This window comes from Salarias fasciatus, chromosome 16, assembly GCF_902148845.1.
Source record: "Salarias fasciatus chromosome 16, fSalaFa1.1, whole genome shotgun sequence".
Classification (NCBI taxonomy): domain Eukaryota; kingdom Metazoa; phylum Chordata; class Actinopteri; order Blenniiformes; family Blenniidae; genus Salarias; species Salarias fasciatus.
This window is the reverse complement of record NC_043760.1, coordinates 12,396,474-12,413,968: the sequence shown is the minus strand read 5'-3', so window position 1 is coordinate 12,413,968 and position 17,495 is coordinate 12,396,474. Positions and strand designations below refer to the sequence as shown.

Below are 17,495 nucleotides of genomic sequence, written 5' to 3'. Positions count from 1 at the left end.
GTCACCTTCAATATTGCTGATAGAGCAGATCGATTGACGAATGGATGATCAGATAGTTTGGATTTGGATGATTAGTATCGACTGATCGTATTTTTCCACCGTCTTGACAGAAAGGCTCAATCTGAATATTTGGATTATTATTTTTTTTTCTTTTTTTTCCAAATGATTTTGGTAATTTGTAATAAAATGAGAAATAACATTTAGGGGAACAATTGCACACGTACAGTAATGTTTATCCATGTCTACTGCCTTCATGAATATACAAAAATAAAACAGGTATGGTTCTTTAGATTAAGTGCAATGAGCAATTATATCTTGGGAGTAATTTGCAAATTACTATTTTTTAAATCATGTGACATTCATGTACCAGGGTTTCAAAGGTGCAAATGTGTGGTTATTACAGTATGAATAAATTACATATCTAGTAAATTTCAGGATGAAAATAAAAAGCAACAAACTGGGCAGAGGAATGAAGAAATATAGTAATGTAAATTTGGACCAAGCAAAAGATCACTGCTTATTTGAGGGACAATTCCCAAAGCAGAAAGAAATTGCCATCTATCTCAAATTGAATGGCATGCGAAGACTCAAAAACATTATTGCATGTCTCAGTCATATCGTGCAGCACCTCTTACGTACGTGGGCAAAATTCAAACCGATGATAAAACAGAGTTGACCTCCAAATGTAACATATCCCCTCCCAGCAAAGAGAGCGTCCCCAGCTCGTGCTGCATATTTAGGAGATCATCTTACAGGTCAATCCCAGTGCCTCATGCACAGATTCATTCAGCATGTGGCACTTTTTGTTATACTGAGGTTTTGGTTGACTCGGGCCGTGAAACCAACCACAAGTCATGTAAACAATCGGTTATATATATAAACATATACCGCTTAATGTGGTTTGGTCTTATCGTCCTTTCGGCAGTGACTTTTGTCGTTTTTCTGCTGTGCTTTATGATGAGAGGCTGTGCAGCACGTGGGCCTGGGTTTTCCAGTGTGTGAGGCTGGAGTGTGAGTGTGAGAAGTGTCCTCAGAGTGGACTGCAGTGTCCCCTCAGCTGTTTAGTAACTCCAGCACACGCTCCCTCCTCCCTGATTTCAGCTGTTGGCGGTAATCTGATATAACCCAGAACCCTGGAGCGGGTTATGAAACGTTTTGTGCCTGAGACTGAGGAACAGCTTAAAGAGATGTCATGTTGTAGAAGGCTTTTCTTCTTCTTCTTCTTCTTCTTCTTTCACATGAGCTACTCTGATCGCTAAAAGGCTGCTGGGGTTTACCTCGTCAAGAATAACTGTCAAGCTGTGTTTCCTCTCTTTCACGATGACATGTTAATTTCTTGCTCTGGCCCCATGGGTAAAGTTTATTTTCTTAACTAAGTACCTTAGAAACTAAACACTTTCAGAATGACCCCACTTAGCATGTTTCACCAACACTTGTTATATCTGAGCTGAGACTGTCGTAGTTAGAAAAGGTTTGATAGTACTTTTAATTTTTAATTCTAAACACATAAATAAAAGAAAAAGTCATTCAACTGATGTTAAAACAAGACCCCATTATATTAAAGAGCCTTATGTTGTTGGGATTAAACAGGTTGTAAAACTGAAGCGATCGATGGATGAATGGATAAATGGACAGAAAACATGAACAGATGGATTGATGGAGGCACAAACAGACAAGTGAACAACTATGAAAGTAGATCAGCAACAAACACGAGCATGAACTGTGGAAATTGCCGCTGTGACTAAGAATCAGTGAAAAGCACAAACGTATCACAAATAGTTTTGTGAATCATCTGATTGATGGGAATCGTACCTGACTCATGTATTTAGTTTGTTTTTGGCTTGATGTTGATGCTCATGCGACGTGTTTACTCTGCAAGTGAGTTTCTTGAATTATTCTTCCCTCCTTTGTTAAATATGTCGTTTTACAACTGGTCATTTCATTCATGCATATGTGTTGTAACTCAACTAATGTAACTCGAAGGACTAAACCAGCTAATGTTGGGCCTGATAAAAGTAAAATTGTACAACATAACTTGTCCAGACCCCTCCGTCTGCGTCTGTATTATTTTAATCCCCTCCGCTCCTGTGCTGACATTAGTTGTGTGACACATTGCCTCAGGGTGATGATATTAAGATAAGTCGTTCTCCTCGTGATGCTGCAGCAGGCACTATTTATTTGTGGAAACAGTCCCCACCCTGCTCTCTGTGAGGTTACACTACAACACACAGCTTTGCCTTTCTTTCCCCCCTGACAGTGGAATGCGAGGCCGGCAGACGTTCGCAGGGCCGTGGACGTGTTCAGACAGTCGCCTGGAAGCCTACAGGTGGAGCGACTGATGCAGCATGGTGTAAAGAGGGCCGGGGGATTGAACCCGCTCACATAGGAAGGCCCTTTAAAGCAGGCTGTTTCACGCTATAAAACAGTGAAACTGTAGCTGTAAATGCCAAAGACGTCCATGTGAACCTGCTGGTGCTCAGAACTCCTGCACAGCTGAGCAGCATCACAGGAGAAAATGCAAAAGCCTGAAAGTTTAGGCAAGAGTACACATGTATTTAAAGACAAGTATCCATTTATATGATTTCAAAGGGTGTTTAACCTCATGTTGAGTTTGTCTTTGTAGCATATGGGCGTGCGCAGAGTTCAGATAAAACTGAATAGTTCCATTCAAAGCAGTATGTGTGAAAAGAAAACCAACTTCATCCTCTAGTGGCTTATTTGTGTAAGTGCAACAGCCCATAGCTGAACTTATATCTGGTGTCTGGGTGCCTTTTTTCACTCCATTGACTTAGATTTGGTGAAAGGTTCCAGAAGTAAATTATTATCTGAAAGTTTGCTGGATTGAATCCTTGAGTGAAATCATACACAAGGTTTGTTGCGGTGACCCTGATAAAAAAAAAAAAAAAAATGCAAAATGCGGTCAGAGGACTTCCAGATGCAACCTGCCATGCACATTAAAAACTTTGTATTTCACTCTACAACTGTTCAAATGTGCCCTCAGCTTCATCTCCTCCAAGGAAAACAGTCAGCTTGAGGTCAGGCTCGGAGGCGTGCCGCTGCAGGCAGGATTAGTAACGTCACAACCAGCCAAACGTGGTTCAAAGTACAACTTTTAAGAAGTGGAACTACGATGCAGGAACACTGTGAACCCTCTTCCAGATATGTAGGCGACATCCTGTGTCCCACAGAGACTTCTGAGATGATTCACTCTCTCTGAATGTGTTTATAAGAGAACTCTTCCAACATGTGGGGATTTTTCTCTCAGTCAAGAGAGGCAGCTTATGCTTCAGTGATGCTAACGAGAGAAAAGCCAGTGACTCATACCATGCATTTCTTCAGATTTTAACTTTACTCCACAGGTGGAGGTCTCACCTTTTTCTTACCTCCAGCTAAGATAAACTAAAGTAAATAAGCGGTCATTTGCTCAGTCTTGTCTGTTCTTGTAAGCCCACTCCTGCTGGAGGAGGCAGTGACAGTGTAAACTTTGCCTGAGTGAGAGGATTTTCCGGTGGAAATGGCAGGTTTACACACAGCTCATGTCGGAGGGTTTTCGGGGGGCCCGATCAACTGCGCGCTCCAGCTAAAGTCAACACGGAGGCTTGACAGGTAGGTCAATGTGTCAGGAGACAAGAGCTGCACTGTGCTGCGCTTTCTGCCAATATCGATAAAGACGTGGGTGGAAGCAGGAAAAATGACAAACACAAAAATAGAAAAATTAGTGCTGAGGAAAGAAATGGAGATTGTTTGTATTTGTCACTGTCCATCTAGCGCATGTGCGGTTGTGGTGCACAGCAGCAGCGATTCAGAAAAGTTGTGTTTCCCTACATTGCCATGGCGACAGAGTCAGAGTGTTTTCAGAAAGTTTCACCTTGGGAGCTGTTTTCATGTAAACGGATTCCCAAAACGCCATTGTGTAAATGGAACTTATATATATATATATATATATATATATATATATATATATATATATATATATATATATATATATATATATATATATATATAACTGATATTTTGAAATCACATATTATAGATTGGTATCATGTTTTGTAGAAATACAATGAGAAATGGTCCAAAATGTGGAAAAGGAAAGTAGAATTTGTTCAGTTTGATAGATAGGAGGTTGACATAGACGATAGATGGATGGATTATCAATGGTAATCTGACATTAATCTGACAACAAGTAGACTATTAGATTATAACATGATATATTCACTAATATCAATGTTAAAAGCTGAAATAAAATTTACATTATGGAGAAACTAATAGTCAATAAACAGCTGTTTTGCTCCACTGATGCCACTTTATATGCTGTTGAATCTTTCACTAAGTGTGCTGAAGAAGCAGACATTTAAACTCCTGCTAAAATCGACTTGTAAAATTCAAGGAAATTGTGAAAAAGCACAACACTTGGACAATAAACGTATCAATTTTAAGTAATTTCAGTCTCTGCATCTGTAAACCAAACTGATGTTTTCCACACTGATCTAAGTCTGACTGCATGTGAGCGCACGCCAGTTTTCATTCTTGCTTCTTCTTTGCGTGGTCAATCACACTGAAGATACTTTTTGTGGTAACATTATGCTGAAAGTGGAACTCAAAGCTGTGAAGGCAACAAGAGTTCAGAAATCATGTTAGAAAACGATGCTCTTTATCAATTTACAGCACATTCATTGAAATATTTTGAAATGAAGAAATTCAACACTTACGGTTTTTTTCTTCAAGATTGTTTTGAGTTTAGTTTTTTAAAAAATTGTTATTCATATATTGTTAAAAAATCTTTGGAAAGTGTAAACCTGGACAAAATGACATTGTATTTGTCAAACTATGCATACAAATACCACATATTTAAACACCTAAAATTCTCACTGGAAGTCTGCAAAGAGCTTTCTCAGCGTTTCATCCAAATCACTGTATTTCATTAGTGACCTGCAAATAAAGCAATCCAATCCAGTGAAAAGAGAGACATTATGATGACTGAATTTCACTTTATTTAAAGAATTCAAAACAATAGAATGTTTGTTTTTTTTATTTAAAGAATGAAGAAAAATCTGAAAGGGACTGGGAATAGGTTATTTCACTCCACGAAGCCATACATGGTGAATTTTTTTTGTCTTTTTGATTTTTGTATAACCCATATCATACATTTCAATGACATTTTTGCTTCTTTCTTTAAAAAGTTAGAAAACTGTTAAAAAGCAAAAGAATGAAGAAAAACAACTTTTTCCTTTAACTTTCAAGATGATAATATTCGAATAGGTTATTTCCCAAGCTTGTTCTGACGAACACACTTTTTTTACCATTGTAAATTCAAGTCCCATCGTCTCCTGGGACTTGCTTTGTTTAATATTTGATCTTCACCTGTAATAGCAATCCAATTTCTTCACCCATCCATAAAACATCCGTGCACCCACCATTGTTAATGTTTGTAGAATATTACTCTATGCATGCACATGTATGTGCTTCCATTACAAACAACAACTCCCAAAGCAGCGTTTCTGCGGTTGGTGTGTAAACAGAACATTTTGGAAACAAAAACGCAAAAATTCTGGATTTTCGCTTGAAACATTGTCTTATAAACGGGGCCTTTGTGAACACTTTTATAAAAGGCTAAAGTGTTTGGTCAGTCATTTGGGTGCCACCCCAAGGTTTACTCGTGGTGCCCCCTTTGGCCCTGTTCCACAGTATTCTCTGGATGCACCCCTGCAAAAAACAACAACAACAAAAAAAAAACCTAGTTATTATTATTATTATTATTATTTGGGTGTGGATGTGATATAAAATGACGCACAGCCCTGAAATGCGCACTGAGGCCACAGAGGTGTGGTTTGGCTCTAGGACCTGGCGGAAGCCCGGGATGTGAAGCCCCCCTGCAGGTCTCTGCTCTCCTCCTCCTCCTCCTCCTCCTCCTCCTCCCTCCAGCTCCCAGCAGAGCCGCGTCCTCATCAGCTGTGCCGGCAGCAGCAGCAGACAGAGGTGGAGGTGCTGGACCAAGAACTCGCTCTTTTACGCACTCTGCCCCTCCGATCAGTCCATGTAGTTCTCCTCCTCGGCCCCTCAGAAAGACGAGATGAAGATGAGGTACTACTTTCTGTGCAGGGGAAATGGTTGAAACTTCTTTTTTTATTTTTTTCTTTGTGCAGTAAAAGTTTTGTGTGTGTGACCGTGCGTCCGCCCGCTGCCTGTCTGCAGGTGTTCTTCATGGCCGGAGCGCGTCGTCTGCTGCGTCCTCCTCCTGCTCGGCTCAGCTGGATCGCAGTGGACAGGTAAGAAGAAGAAAGGAAAAAAAAAAAAAAACCCGGCACTTCAACTGCTGTGACATTTTAATTCTCCCCTGATGGCTAGCTCTTGTTAACATTTCACCTCTGGTGCGTAAATCTTGTGATCCATTCAAACTGGAGCACATCCTCCCTCTTTTTTCAGTTTTATTTGATTTTCTGTGAAGCCTTTAGGAATAAAGACACGTTTTACATCTTCAAAGCAGCTGATGTGCACAGCAGTGGTTGTATGTTGAGGCTGTTTGCTCTCTCTTTTTTGTGTCTGTGTGCTCGGTTAACAAGGCAACCTTCTATGTATGCAGCCACCTTTTCTCCCACTAAGCCCCTGGTGACACATTGTTTTGATTGGCTGATAAAAAGCAGCAGTTCCTCAATTCTCAGAAGGTGGCTTTGGGGCTGTTTACAGGCTTTTTCTCAAGTCCAAAGTCTGTTTCTTTTTCTTTTTTTTTTTCTTCACTTGTTTAAAGATTTTGCTTTGTTGCTTCCAGCCTCTAGAAAAATCTCTAATTTCCCTCTCTTCCCTGCTTTGTGGCGACCTGTCCCAGCCTCCTACTCTTCTGTTAGAATAGAAGATGGAGTTAAGCATGACTTTCCTGGCCGTGGTGTCACCGAGCCGTCGGGGCCGTGGGATGAAAGGATTCTCATCTGTTCCTGAATTATTTATCCTTCAACCTTACTAATGCCATACATTCATTCAGTAAACGTCCATTCTGAGCAGCGTGGAGCTGACAGCTGATATATAGAGAGGAAACTGAGAGGATGACAATTAATATTTGATCGACCACAACTAACGCTGAGGAGATCTAACATTTTGGGGTCTCTAATGGAAGATTGTGTGTCTGATAATGCTGCATTTTAACATTTATATGTCATTTTTAAGATCACTCCATGTCTGATAAAACCCCGGACAGGTGGAGATACTTTGACATCTTGAAACATATTTCAAGTAACCCTAAAAACGGCGCGACATTTGCACAGGAATGCTGTCCTGTGTGTCTGTGTGAGTGTGTGTGAGTGTGTGTGTTATAGCTGAAAAGGCCTTGCCACTCTTGTCTGGAGAGCAGCGCTCCAGCCGCCTGCGACGTGGTTGAATTAGGTCTGATTCATTCCCCGCTCCTCGGCTGGGTCAGGAATCCCTATTGTCATGTGATCTTTGACATGCACCCAGCGTGGCTGTGCCTGAAGGGAGAGCAGGAGGACGGGGAGAGGGGGTGGGATGGGGGCCTGGCTGTAAGGGAACACCCCACTGTGCCATTTAATGGCTGAATTAGGTGGTGCATTAAAAATCACAGCTGGCTGAGGGGCTTTCTCTCTGTCTCTCTCTCTCTTTTTTTTTGAAAGTGCAGCAGGCGTGATGGCCAGAGGGACAGGAAAGCCATTCCACCCTGTTGAAACAGTCGTAAAAGAAATAGGTTTTTTTTATGTGCGGAGCAGGGATAACAAAACACTCAAACTTTTTTTCTGTGCTTAAATCCTCGCAACGCTCCCTTTGATAATAGATTCTACCTTGACTGAGGTTTTACAGCCGTTTAAACTGATTTTGCAACATTATTCTCAGTAACACACTGCAATAGAACATTTTAGACCTGTTTACACGACGACGTTTCAAGTGAAAACGCCTCGTTTTTTTGCATTTTTTGTCTGTTGGAGTACACGGACATTCGAAGTTGGATTGCTATTAAAGGTGATGCTGAACTATAAAAATACTTCATCCTTGGAGAATATGGACTGGGACTCATGTGCAGAACAGTTATTTACTCCAGCCATGGTGCACATGCACTGCTGCAACGCTTCAGAAAAGTTTGTTTACAAGTAGAAGAAGTTGGAGCGTTTTTGAAAGTTCCATTTTCTGTTGCTTCAAACATATTTTTGGTCTGTTGTAGAAACACAAATCCAAAACACAAAAGACACTTTCAGCTCTAATTCTGCTTTTATATCTACTTCTATGAATCCATATCTGATGTAACTCTCTCTCTTGGTGCACGCCTTGACAGATTCATCGTTCTCATTAGCCTGACGTGCCGCCATTTTTATACACTTTGAATGTTAAGGCTTAAAATGAATCATTTTGTGACATAAATTAATGAAATGCCGACTCACCTCTTTTAAAGATGCAAACAACTGTAATACAAAAGCTAAAGCCAAAACAAACCAGACTGACTGCCCTGTGTGTTCTTCAGTCATTTGTACTAATGTTTCCCTCGAAAACCATGAAATCCAACATCAACAATCCACACTAAGGCATAATTGTCATAAACTCCAGATGTAATCTGTTCTAATTTGAAAACAAGCGCCGGTCCAGGAATAAAAGCCAGGTTATCAGTGACAAGAGGCTGTTGGACTGTTAGGGGGGCCTCTTTCCTCTCTTAGGATCATTGTAACCCTTAAATTAAATAAATGGGCCGCCTGTGCATAGATTCTGTTGACTCAGTGAACCTTGTGATGTCTAATCCCAGGATTTTCTAGTCAGTAAACCTGCTTATGCGTAATCGAAATCTCTGGAAGTGTCTCGCTGCCCTTAAGCTCGGCACTTCCATGCAGGATTTGTTTTTGTAGCGTCTCGTCGGCTGACCGCTCTTTTGGAAAGTTGATTAGATGGTTTACGTCTTCTCCCCGCGGAATTTGTGTTTCTCGGACTCTCGGGGTAAGCAGACGTTTGAGCCTGCGGGTGGGAGTCAATCCGAGTGTCAAGTGGATAGGTGGATATCCGTCTGTGTTTAGACTTTCTGCTGCAGTTTCGAGAACTGGGCAGGAGTGACTGACGTCTCCTTTCTCCTGGAGAAAATTCACTGCAGATAAAATCCGTCACGAGTTCCAGATGCTGCAGTTCACTGTTTGGCTTCATTTTAAAGCTGAAAAATTCAGTGATTTGTCAGGACGTAGAGATGGAACTCATGGATGTTTTGCTAGGGAACCTCAGCGGTCGCATCCTGCTTTGATTGCTAAATCTGCTTCCTGCGGTGAAGCTCGACGGTCTTGTTTCTACGTCGACTATAAACATTACAAAGTAAGGTCCAGTGTGAGATTAACCTGGTTTGAGTTGAAGGGTCTATATTCCCCTAAGGGAGTAGACACACACATGCGTGCTGAACAAAGTTGGATTGTTATTACAGGCGACTCAGCTGTAAAACTACCGTGTCCAGGAGAACATGGACTGGGAGTCAGGACACTCTGGAGGACGCCATTGTTGTTGTTGTCCATCTACTTGTGCATGTGCAGAAGAACTGTTTACTACAGCCAGGGTGCACATGTGCAGTGGAAATGCTTCAGAAAAGTTGCATTCTCACATGTTTATACGGAGTCTGAACGTTTTCAGAAAGATGCGTTTTCACCGTTGTCATGTAAACGAACCCCAGAATGAAAGCTCTACATTTTCACTTGAAAACGTCATCTAAATCATGTTACAATTGACTCCCAGTCCACCCGAGTGAGAGTTTGAAAGTTAAATTCCAGGTTTATTCATTTTTTAATGGTTTTTGATAGAATGAACAGCTTTTGAGTTCCACAGGCAAAAACAATAAATCTGGTAAATCTTCATCTGTCACTGTTGTTAACACTGATTGTTTAGATGCAGAATTTGTGTTTTTAATTATTATGTTTGCCACCTACAACAAATTCTGTAAGAAAAAAAGTTATCCTGCAGGTATGCATTTTACGGTTTATTTTTGATTATTTCTTTTTTCTTGATTTATTCTCAGAAATGAATGGGGAAAAAATAGCAACTGAGACAACCTAAAGATTTCACTCGGTTGAGCCTTTAACAGGCCTGAGATCAACTGTCAGAGAAAGAAAAGCTTTGCTTCACACTCCTCTGGGTTTATAGCGGTTTCATACTGAAATCAAGGTCAGTTAGGAAAGGATTTGCGCTTATTGTATCATTTTAAACTGATATTTTATGGCATTTTTCATTCTGTGAACAAGACATGTTTTCTGCATGCGGTGACCTTGCGACAGCTCCACTCAGAACCAGAAAGACAGAAATTTCACATGCACATAATGTTTCATTTCCAGTCTGATGCCATGTGCAAAGCAATGCTCTCTCTGAGCGTTTCTCGGTTATTTGTTCTGTATTTGCCCTCCCCTATTATCTCGCTTCTTAGGGTCAGGCCGGCCTTTTGAATGCCGCTGACAGCTGTTATTTGTATTTTTACGTGCTCCCTCCACTCGGCGTTTCAGGTGCACTCAGCTGTTCTCTCATGCTGTCCCTGATGTCAAAATGCCGGGTTGACGGCGGCAAAATACAGAGGGACGCCATAATTACTGCTTATGTTCCAAAAGGAGAGGATTTGTAGAGCGACTTGCTCTGCACACCCGACTATCTCCAGCGCTAATGGCACGCTGAGTGCCCTCTTGCCTCTTAGCGCCTCTTTCCTGTTTGCGGTGCAACCCCTCACTTATTATCCCCACCAGGTAACAGTTAGTGTAAGGTGCGAAGGTCTGCAAATTACAGGACTCTACAGTAGATGCAAGTATTATATTAAAGATCTGCTCATAGAATGGGATGAAACAGGTAAAAACTTCATGCTTCTGATCCGCATTTTGAAGACTTTATGTTTTGAGAAGCACCTTTATGGACATTTGGGGGGGAAAGTGTGATTGCTCGGTGGCTTCTCAACACAAACATGAAGTGAGAGCTTACAGAAGACAGCTGCTGCTTCTTCATCTGGAGATTATTACTGCATTGATGTGGTTACAAGGCATGGAACAATGGGTTCCCAATGCCGGCTAGGGTTGGTAATCAATGCCATAGACCAGTGGTGTCAAACATAAGGCCTGTGGGCCAAAAGTGGCCTGCAAGAGGCGGCTCTAACCCGGCCTGCCAAACCATCAAGGAAATTGTAAAAATATCAAAGAGAACATTGGATTTTTGAACACATTTCTTGAGAATAGTGGACAAAAGACAACGCTGAGACCCATGCATGCATAATGCAACAGCAGGAGGAGAAGGTTTTTCAATATTTCACTGTATTTTTTTTCAGCGGGTTTCATTAAAAAAGAAAACTGAGAGATTGAGGTTGAGATTGTAATTATTTATGGAAGGAATTGCTTGGCATTGTGAAAGTATAGCTATTTCCATCACATATATACTCTGCACCACATCAAAGAAAAACTGAAGTTTGAATTTAAAGGTTATCATGGCACCGTTTTACCGCCCTGGTCCACTCCAGCTGAAATTACAGTGCTTGTGCCTCCTGAATTAAAATGAGTGCAAATGTGACTGCAGCAATGGCTGTAATCTCCATCATCAAAAGAGATGTTTTTGCCATTTTCCACCAGATAAAATTGGTTTGGAGCCACTAAACCTGTTTAACATGGTTTTGTGCATTATTAAAAAACTCTATTCAAAGTTACCTTCTAAAAATGTCAAACTTTAGCCCGTTTTAGCTATTTGAGAAGCTTTAACTTTCTTACATTTTTAGCTTGTAATTTCAGCCATATTTAACTCTCAACTTTCAAGTCGCTTTAGCATCTCTAGAGGTTTCAGCTTAACTTTTCTTGCTGGTTGATCATTTCTTCCTATATGTCCAGTATTCACACATATCACTAATGTTAGCAGTAAAAACAAATGAAAGACGCTTCTTTATTTTGACTTGTGGTTAAAGTGTGTTTGCAAACCCAACATTGATCAATTGAAGTAAAAGACTTAAAAGGGTCAAGTTGTCATTTGTCAGCAGTCCAAGAGTTCAATAGTTTGCGAGTTAAGAGACCCTTTTAGACATAGTCTAGAAGTCATAGCATGAACAGTGACCTGACTTCAAGAAGCAAAAAAAAAAAGAAACAAACAAAAAAAAAAACTGAGAAGTGACCAAGAAACCCTCACAGAGTTCTTCCATTGACCACCCAAACTGTCATTTATCCTCCTTCGTCCACACTGCCTTTCAAGCAACACTTACTTCCTTTGTGCGGTCAGTTTTTCAGCACCAGTGGCCATAGCCTGGATGAAAACTTGGTTTCCATGGCCACCAGGTGCAGATTTTTCCACCACAAAGCTGTATTTGGCTGTAGCAAAGGAAACCGGATCCATCTACCTGGCACTTTGTCCCAGTCTCCAGCTTTAGGTAGTGTTCGCTTGTCCTTTCTGACAGCGTGCTGAACACGGAGCCGCATGAAACCAGAGACCCCCCGCCCACCTCACCTCCACCCATTTACATTCTCTTGTCCTAAGAAATCTATACCATCGGCTTCTTTCACTCCCCACGATGGAGCTGCTGGTTCAGAGTGGCCTCAACTGTGTGCGGCACTCTATGTGTCGGGTCGTGACGTGATCCTCTTACGCTATTTAGAAGGTACTTTACAGATTTAAGTCTGAAATAAGCATATTTTAACTGTCAGATGTGGGCACTGTTAACACAAGCAGCAACTACCACCCAATGTGTGTGTGTGTGTGTGCATGTGTGTGTGTGTGTTTTTTTTTTTTTAAATGAATGAATAGACCATTCAGCATATCGTGAGGCCCCTCTGGGGAATGCCATTGTGCGTTTCGAGCCGCACTTTGCCGTTATATCCCTCTTTTTTCGCTCTCCACGTCTTCTTATCTTCTGATTGACTCTCATGATGTGCAGGACTGCTTTTCAAGGCACCCTTGAATTCCACTCATTCACCCGTCCTTCAAGGGCCGCTATGTCTGTAGGCACTTCTCTTTTCACCCTCTCACAAATCTCACACCATGGGGGTGTGAACTGAGGAGAATCCCAAGGGACAGGGAGATTACCATCGAGACCAGAGCTCCTGTGACAAAGGAGGGATTTGCCGATTCCTGCACCTCTGTCCTTTACTTTCGTATAGATGTGACGGAAGTGGGCCTTTCAGCGAGGTACAGGGTTAAACGACATGACCTGCACTCACTGAGGTGGCCTTTCCAGGTACGTTTGGTTATTGACTAGTGGGAGACAAAAAGATCTGGACAAAACACCAGTTGACCATCACCTAAGTACGTCAATTTTTTTCGGCCTTTGAGTTGAGTTCTTCTCACACCAGCTTCTAAGTCCTCCCTATACCCTCTCCTTTTGTACGTACATCATTGCTCGACAGTAAACCAGTCAGGCTTGAGCTCCTGTTTGATCATGTGCTGAGTCTGGACTTTTCACCAAGTGAATACCTCGCTCGCTCATAACTTGAAAGCTGCTAATTGTTGTGTGAATCATGAGCTTGTAGACAATAAAGGGTGCCCTCCATTCACTCCCTGCTTGTTCTGGGCCAGGTGGCACAGTGCCATCCATTGAGAGGCTCGGGGAAGAGGAACATAGGCCAACCACGAGGATGTCAAATATTTAGAGGCCCAGTGAAAGATTTGCAGGGTTGTTCTGTGATCGCTTCGGGACACACATCTTGGGAGGTTCGCCGCCAGGTTATTCTGCGTCTCACAAAGCACAGTGACTGTCATGTTCAGCAGAGGCCTGTGGTTTCACAAGTCTGCTTTATGACCTTATTATTTGGGCCTGACAGCATAAAGTCATTGTAGCCTCGAGTTTCTTGTTTCGAATGTGTCCGGCCAAGCTAAATAGAGACCAGACCAGAAGAAAGCAGGAAGAGATTTACAATTACTGTAAAATACAGTGTCTGTGGAGGTGCAGTGTGTGGACTGATGCTGTCACACATGGGACATTTTTGTACACACTTGCAGTCTAAACTATGCAGGAGTGTTGCAGTTTCTACCTTTGTGACACAGGTTGCAGTGTGAGCTTCCAGGGCTTTTTCACACATGACAGTGATTACTGAGGTCTGAAGGAAGAGCCTAAAAACCACCATTAGGGATTTCCTCTGGCTGTAGTTTCAAGTACAGTCACAGTTGAATTTACTTTCAATTGCAGTTTTTATTCAAGCATTAAAGTTAAGCTTTATAAGTCTACATGTGAGCGTGAGGTTCAGGATTTTTAGTTTGCATTAATGGGCCAAAATCTGTGTTTTTATTTTGGCATGGCATTCATGGCAGGAATATCACTTTCGCCTAATATCTAGGAAGTTCTAAACTTATATCAAGTAAAGCAACACAAGCCAGGGAGAATGGTGGTGTAGTGTTTAGCACTCACAGCAAAAAAGTTACTGGTCTGAGGCTGGGATTGGGGGTCTTTTTTTGTTTTCCCAGGGTTTTCTCCAACTAAATCCGTTTCCTCCCACAGTCCAAATACAGAGGAGTGAGGTTAATTCCTTCCTTTTAGTGTGAGTGTGAGTTTGCGTGTTTGTTTCTCTGTGTTTGCCCTGTGGTGAACTGCATTCATCCATAGTCAGCGGTGTTTGGTTCCAACCCCTCGAAACTTTAAGTTGGACAAAGTGGTACAGAAGATGGTCAATGGATGGTCAACCAGTCCCACTGGGAGCAAATCAGAACTCGTGTTTTGCCCAATGACACACTGACATATAGACATGGGTGATCAAACCCACAACTTTCTGAATGGTGGAAGATAATACATGAAAAAGACAGATCTGTTTCTCTATGTATTGGTGCATTGCGTGCTGAACAAATGGACCAGAGATGCAGGTGACAGTGAGCGCCAGCAGTGACATGGCTGTAAAAGGACCAGAGCGCACTGAAGACGCAGCAAACTCATCGACACATTCATGACCTTATATAGAGGTTATTTTTCAAGTTGTTGGCTTAATAAGTTGGAACAGTTGCTGAAGAAGTCCTTCAAAGTCGTATTTTTTCATACTTATAAACTTTACCTTCATTTATAAACTTTGCTTCAGAAGAAGAAAGTCTTTCTGCACCGCAGTTTGAATTTCTATTTATCTCTGACTGAAAGTTCTACACCGAGAACGCATCCTGTGCAGACACAGAAAACTAAAGCTGCTGGCGATTTGCTCATTAACTGCAGCCTGTCCAGACATTGTGTTACAGAATAAAGTTTTATTTGCAAAGCTTGTTCAAATTAAGCTCACAAGGACTTCAAAGAAGCACTAACCTCAATAAATAACCTGCCCACCTCAACTCATCTCATGTTCTCTCATGTTGCTTCATGCCCCCTTTCTGTTGCCTCATTTGATCCCATATCGCTTTTCTCTCACCTCATCATTAATATTTATCTTCCGTGATGAAAAGATACCCGTGTGCATCACAAATGCTGCAGCTGAGACCTGCAGGCTGCAGAAATGGAAATGCATTGTGCACCTGTGTGAGAGGAAATGGTTAAAAGAAGTCTGGATTTGGTAGCAAGACGTGACTCAAGCAGGCTCTGTTTCCTGTCAGGTAGTCACTTCAGGTCACAGCTAAGGATAACTGCACAGTTTTGATTTGGCCCTCCCACACCCAGATCAGATCATTAGACTCAGGTGCTTTTGAGAATTTTTATATTTTGATTCCTATCATGTCATTTCTGTCTGCATCAGCCAACATTGTCCAAGTTTACTTTCGATTGCATGAGGTAAACAATCAAGTCACACCTCATTTCAGGATGATAATATCTACTGAACACCAGAAACACCCACATCAAGTCCGACCTCTCCGCTTTGGAATCAAACTATTCTTCAGCGTACTGTTGGTTCACTCAGTTCACTTGTTTCAGATCAAGTTGGTGCACCAAATCCCCATCACGTGGATTACAACATGCCTTTGCTCGGCTTAAACTGAAACAGAGGAAGACCACGACCTGCGTGCTTTTTCATTTTTTTGCGCTAAAGCGGCCAGTGGGAGGAACTGCGAGCGCTGGCGCTCCGGACCATAGTCTGGCCCGCACTAATTGAGGACCCAGATATTGTCTGATTGATGAAAGCCCCTCTTTGTCTAGCGTGCCTCTCTTCATCTACTGTATCCCCCGGGCCTCTGATATAGCCATCGGCATAACGTCATACCCTAGCCGCCATTGTCTCCATTCATTACAGGGGATTAAAGTGTCAGTTGAAGGTGAAGTATGAACTCGCCGCCGTTGCTCACTGAGGGGTGCTTGAAGGTGCTGTGCTAAAAGTTTGACACCCTGCGAAAGGACGGAGATTCGCCTTTTTGTGGACTGGTGGAGATCATTTGACTGAAAAGGTTAAAGCTTCTCATTAATCTGGTGAATAAAATGTGATACTCAGTAGCCAAGCAACAAGGATTAGGACTGGAGAGCGAGTGGTGGCTCTCAGCGCAATACGGTGACAGCTTCAAGCACCGATTCAACCAATTTAAGGATTTGTCCACATAAAGATAAACATTTACACATTCTTCAGCGCAAAAACACATACCCTGCTGTTATTGGAGTTGTTTGAGATGTTTCCTCATTGTGGAATTTCTGCCAGACCGCTGACACCGGAGTCGCGGGCCTCTGATTCCCTCAAATGCAAAAAGGAAGCTTTGTGACTAAAAGGGAGGTGTTTTACTCTCTTTCATAGTCGGATTTACTGTCAAAGTGTTGATCTGCATTGACGTGCTCTTGAAGTGTGGTGCAAAGCTGAAACCCAACACTTGAGTGGGGCCTAGTGGGTTCAAAGAACCAGTGAAAGGACAAAGACGAGGCCAGGGCCGGCGGTGCAATCCCACAATCTGCGCCCCTTGCACAACCTGTTGAAGGCAGAAATGAGATCTGGATGCACATTCTTTCTGCATGAAGCCCAGGTCTTCAGCGGAGGATGTTATACGACAGCAGGCCTGGGAGGAAGTTCACCCTTGCCGAACGCCGAACACTGAGAGGCTGTGCGAATGCGTCTGCACCTCTGCCAACATTTTAAGCTGCCTGGTAAACCCGGGACCTGTGCAGGCAGGTCGATTTCGAGCATCCGCGATAAATGTGGGAATGAATGCATGGGTTTCATAAAACAAAACAGCACTTTATGTGAGAGAGCTGCTGAAATGGCACAGTACAGTCAAAGCTAATTGCTTACTCACCTTGAAAGAAATAATCCATTTAGGAAAGGAAAAGCTTCTTTTTGTATAGTTTTTTTTTTTTTTTTTTTTTTTTTTTTGCTTTGGGACGCTTGACCGTAAAATTAATCCGAATGAAGTTGTATACATAAACTCAAACTTTTTTGGGGAATTATTAATTTTTCAGGTTCAAGAATAGTCACTGACTTGACATGACCTTTTCTTCATTTAACGGAAAAAAAAACAAATTCATGGTTTGGGACTTAAAAGGGGAAATATGAAATAAATATAAAATAACAAAAAAAAAACAAATACTATGACTGATTTTAGAAATGATACTTTATAGGAGAGAGAGGGAAAAGAAGCAGGACTTGACTTTGACCATCAAACCTTGAACTACTTCCCGTCCCATAACTTGAAAGCCATGAGTTTTCACTTGC

At 41.9% G+C, this 17,495-nt stretch overlaps 1 protein-coding gene across 2 annotated transcripts in view; it reads left to right on the top strand.

Moving 5' to 3' along the window:
- The first annotated feature begins 5,938 nt into the window (after positions 1 to 5,938).
- Positions 5,939 to 17,495, top strand: part of col18a1a (collagen type XVIII alpha 1 chain a) — a 76,908-nt gene continuing 65,351 nt past the window's right edge. For both annotated transcript variants that reach the window (XM_030111449.1, XM_030111448.1), the window contains exons 1-2: positions 5,939 to 6,081; positions 6,193 to 6,266. In XM_030111449.1, coding sequence (XP_029967309.1) covers positions 6,071 to 6,081; positions 6,193 to 6,266 — 85 coding nt within the window. In that variant the 5' untranslated portion in view covers positions 5,939 to 6,070. The remainder of the gene's footprint in view (positions 6,082 to 6,192; positions 6,267 to 17,495) is intronic.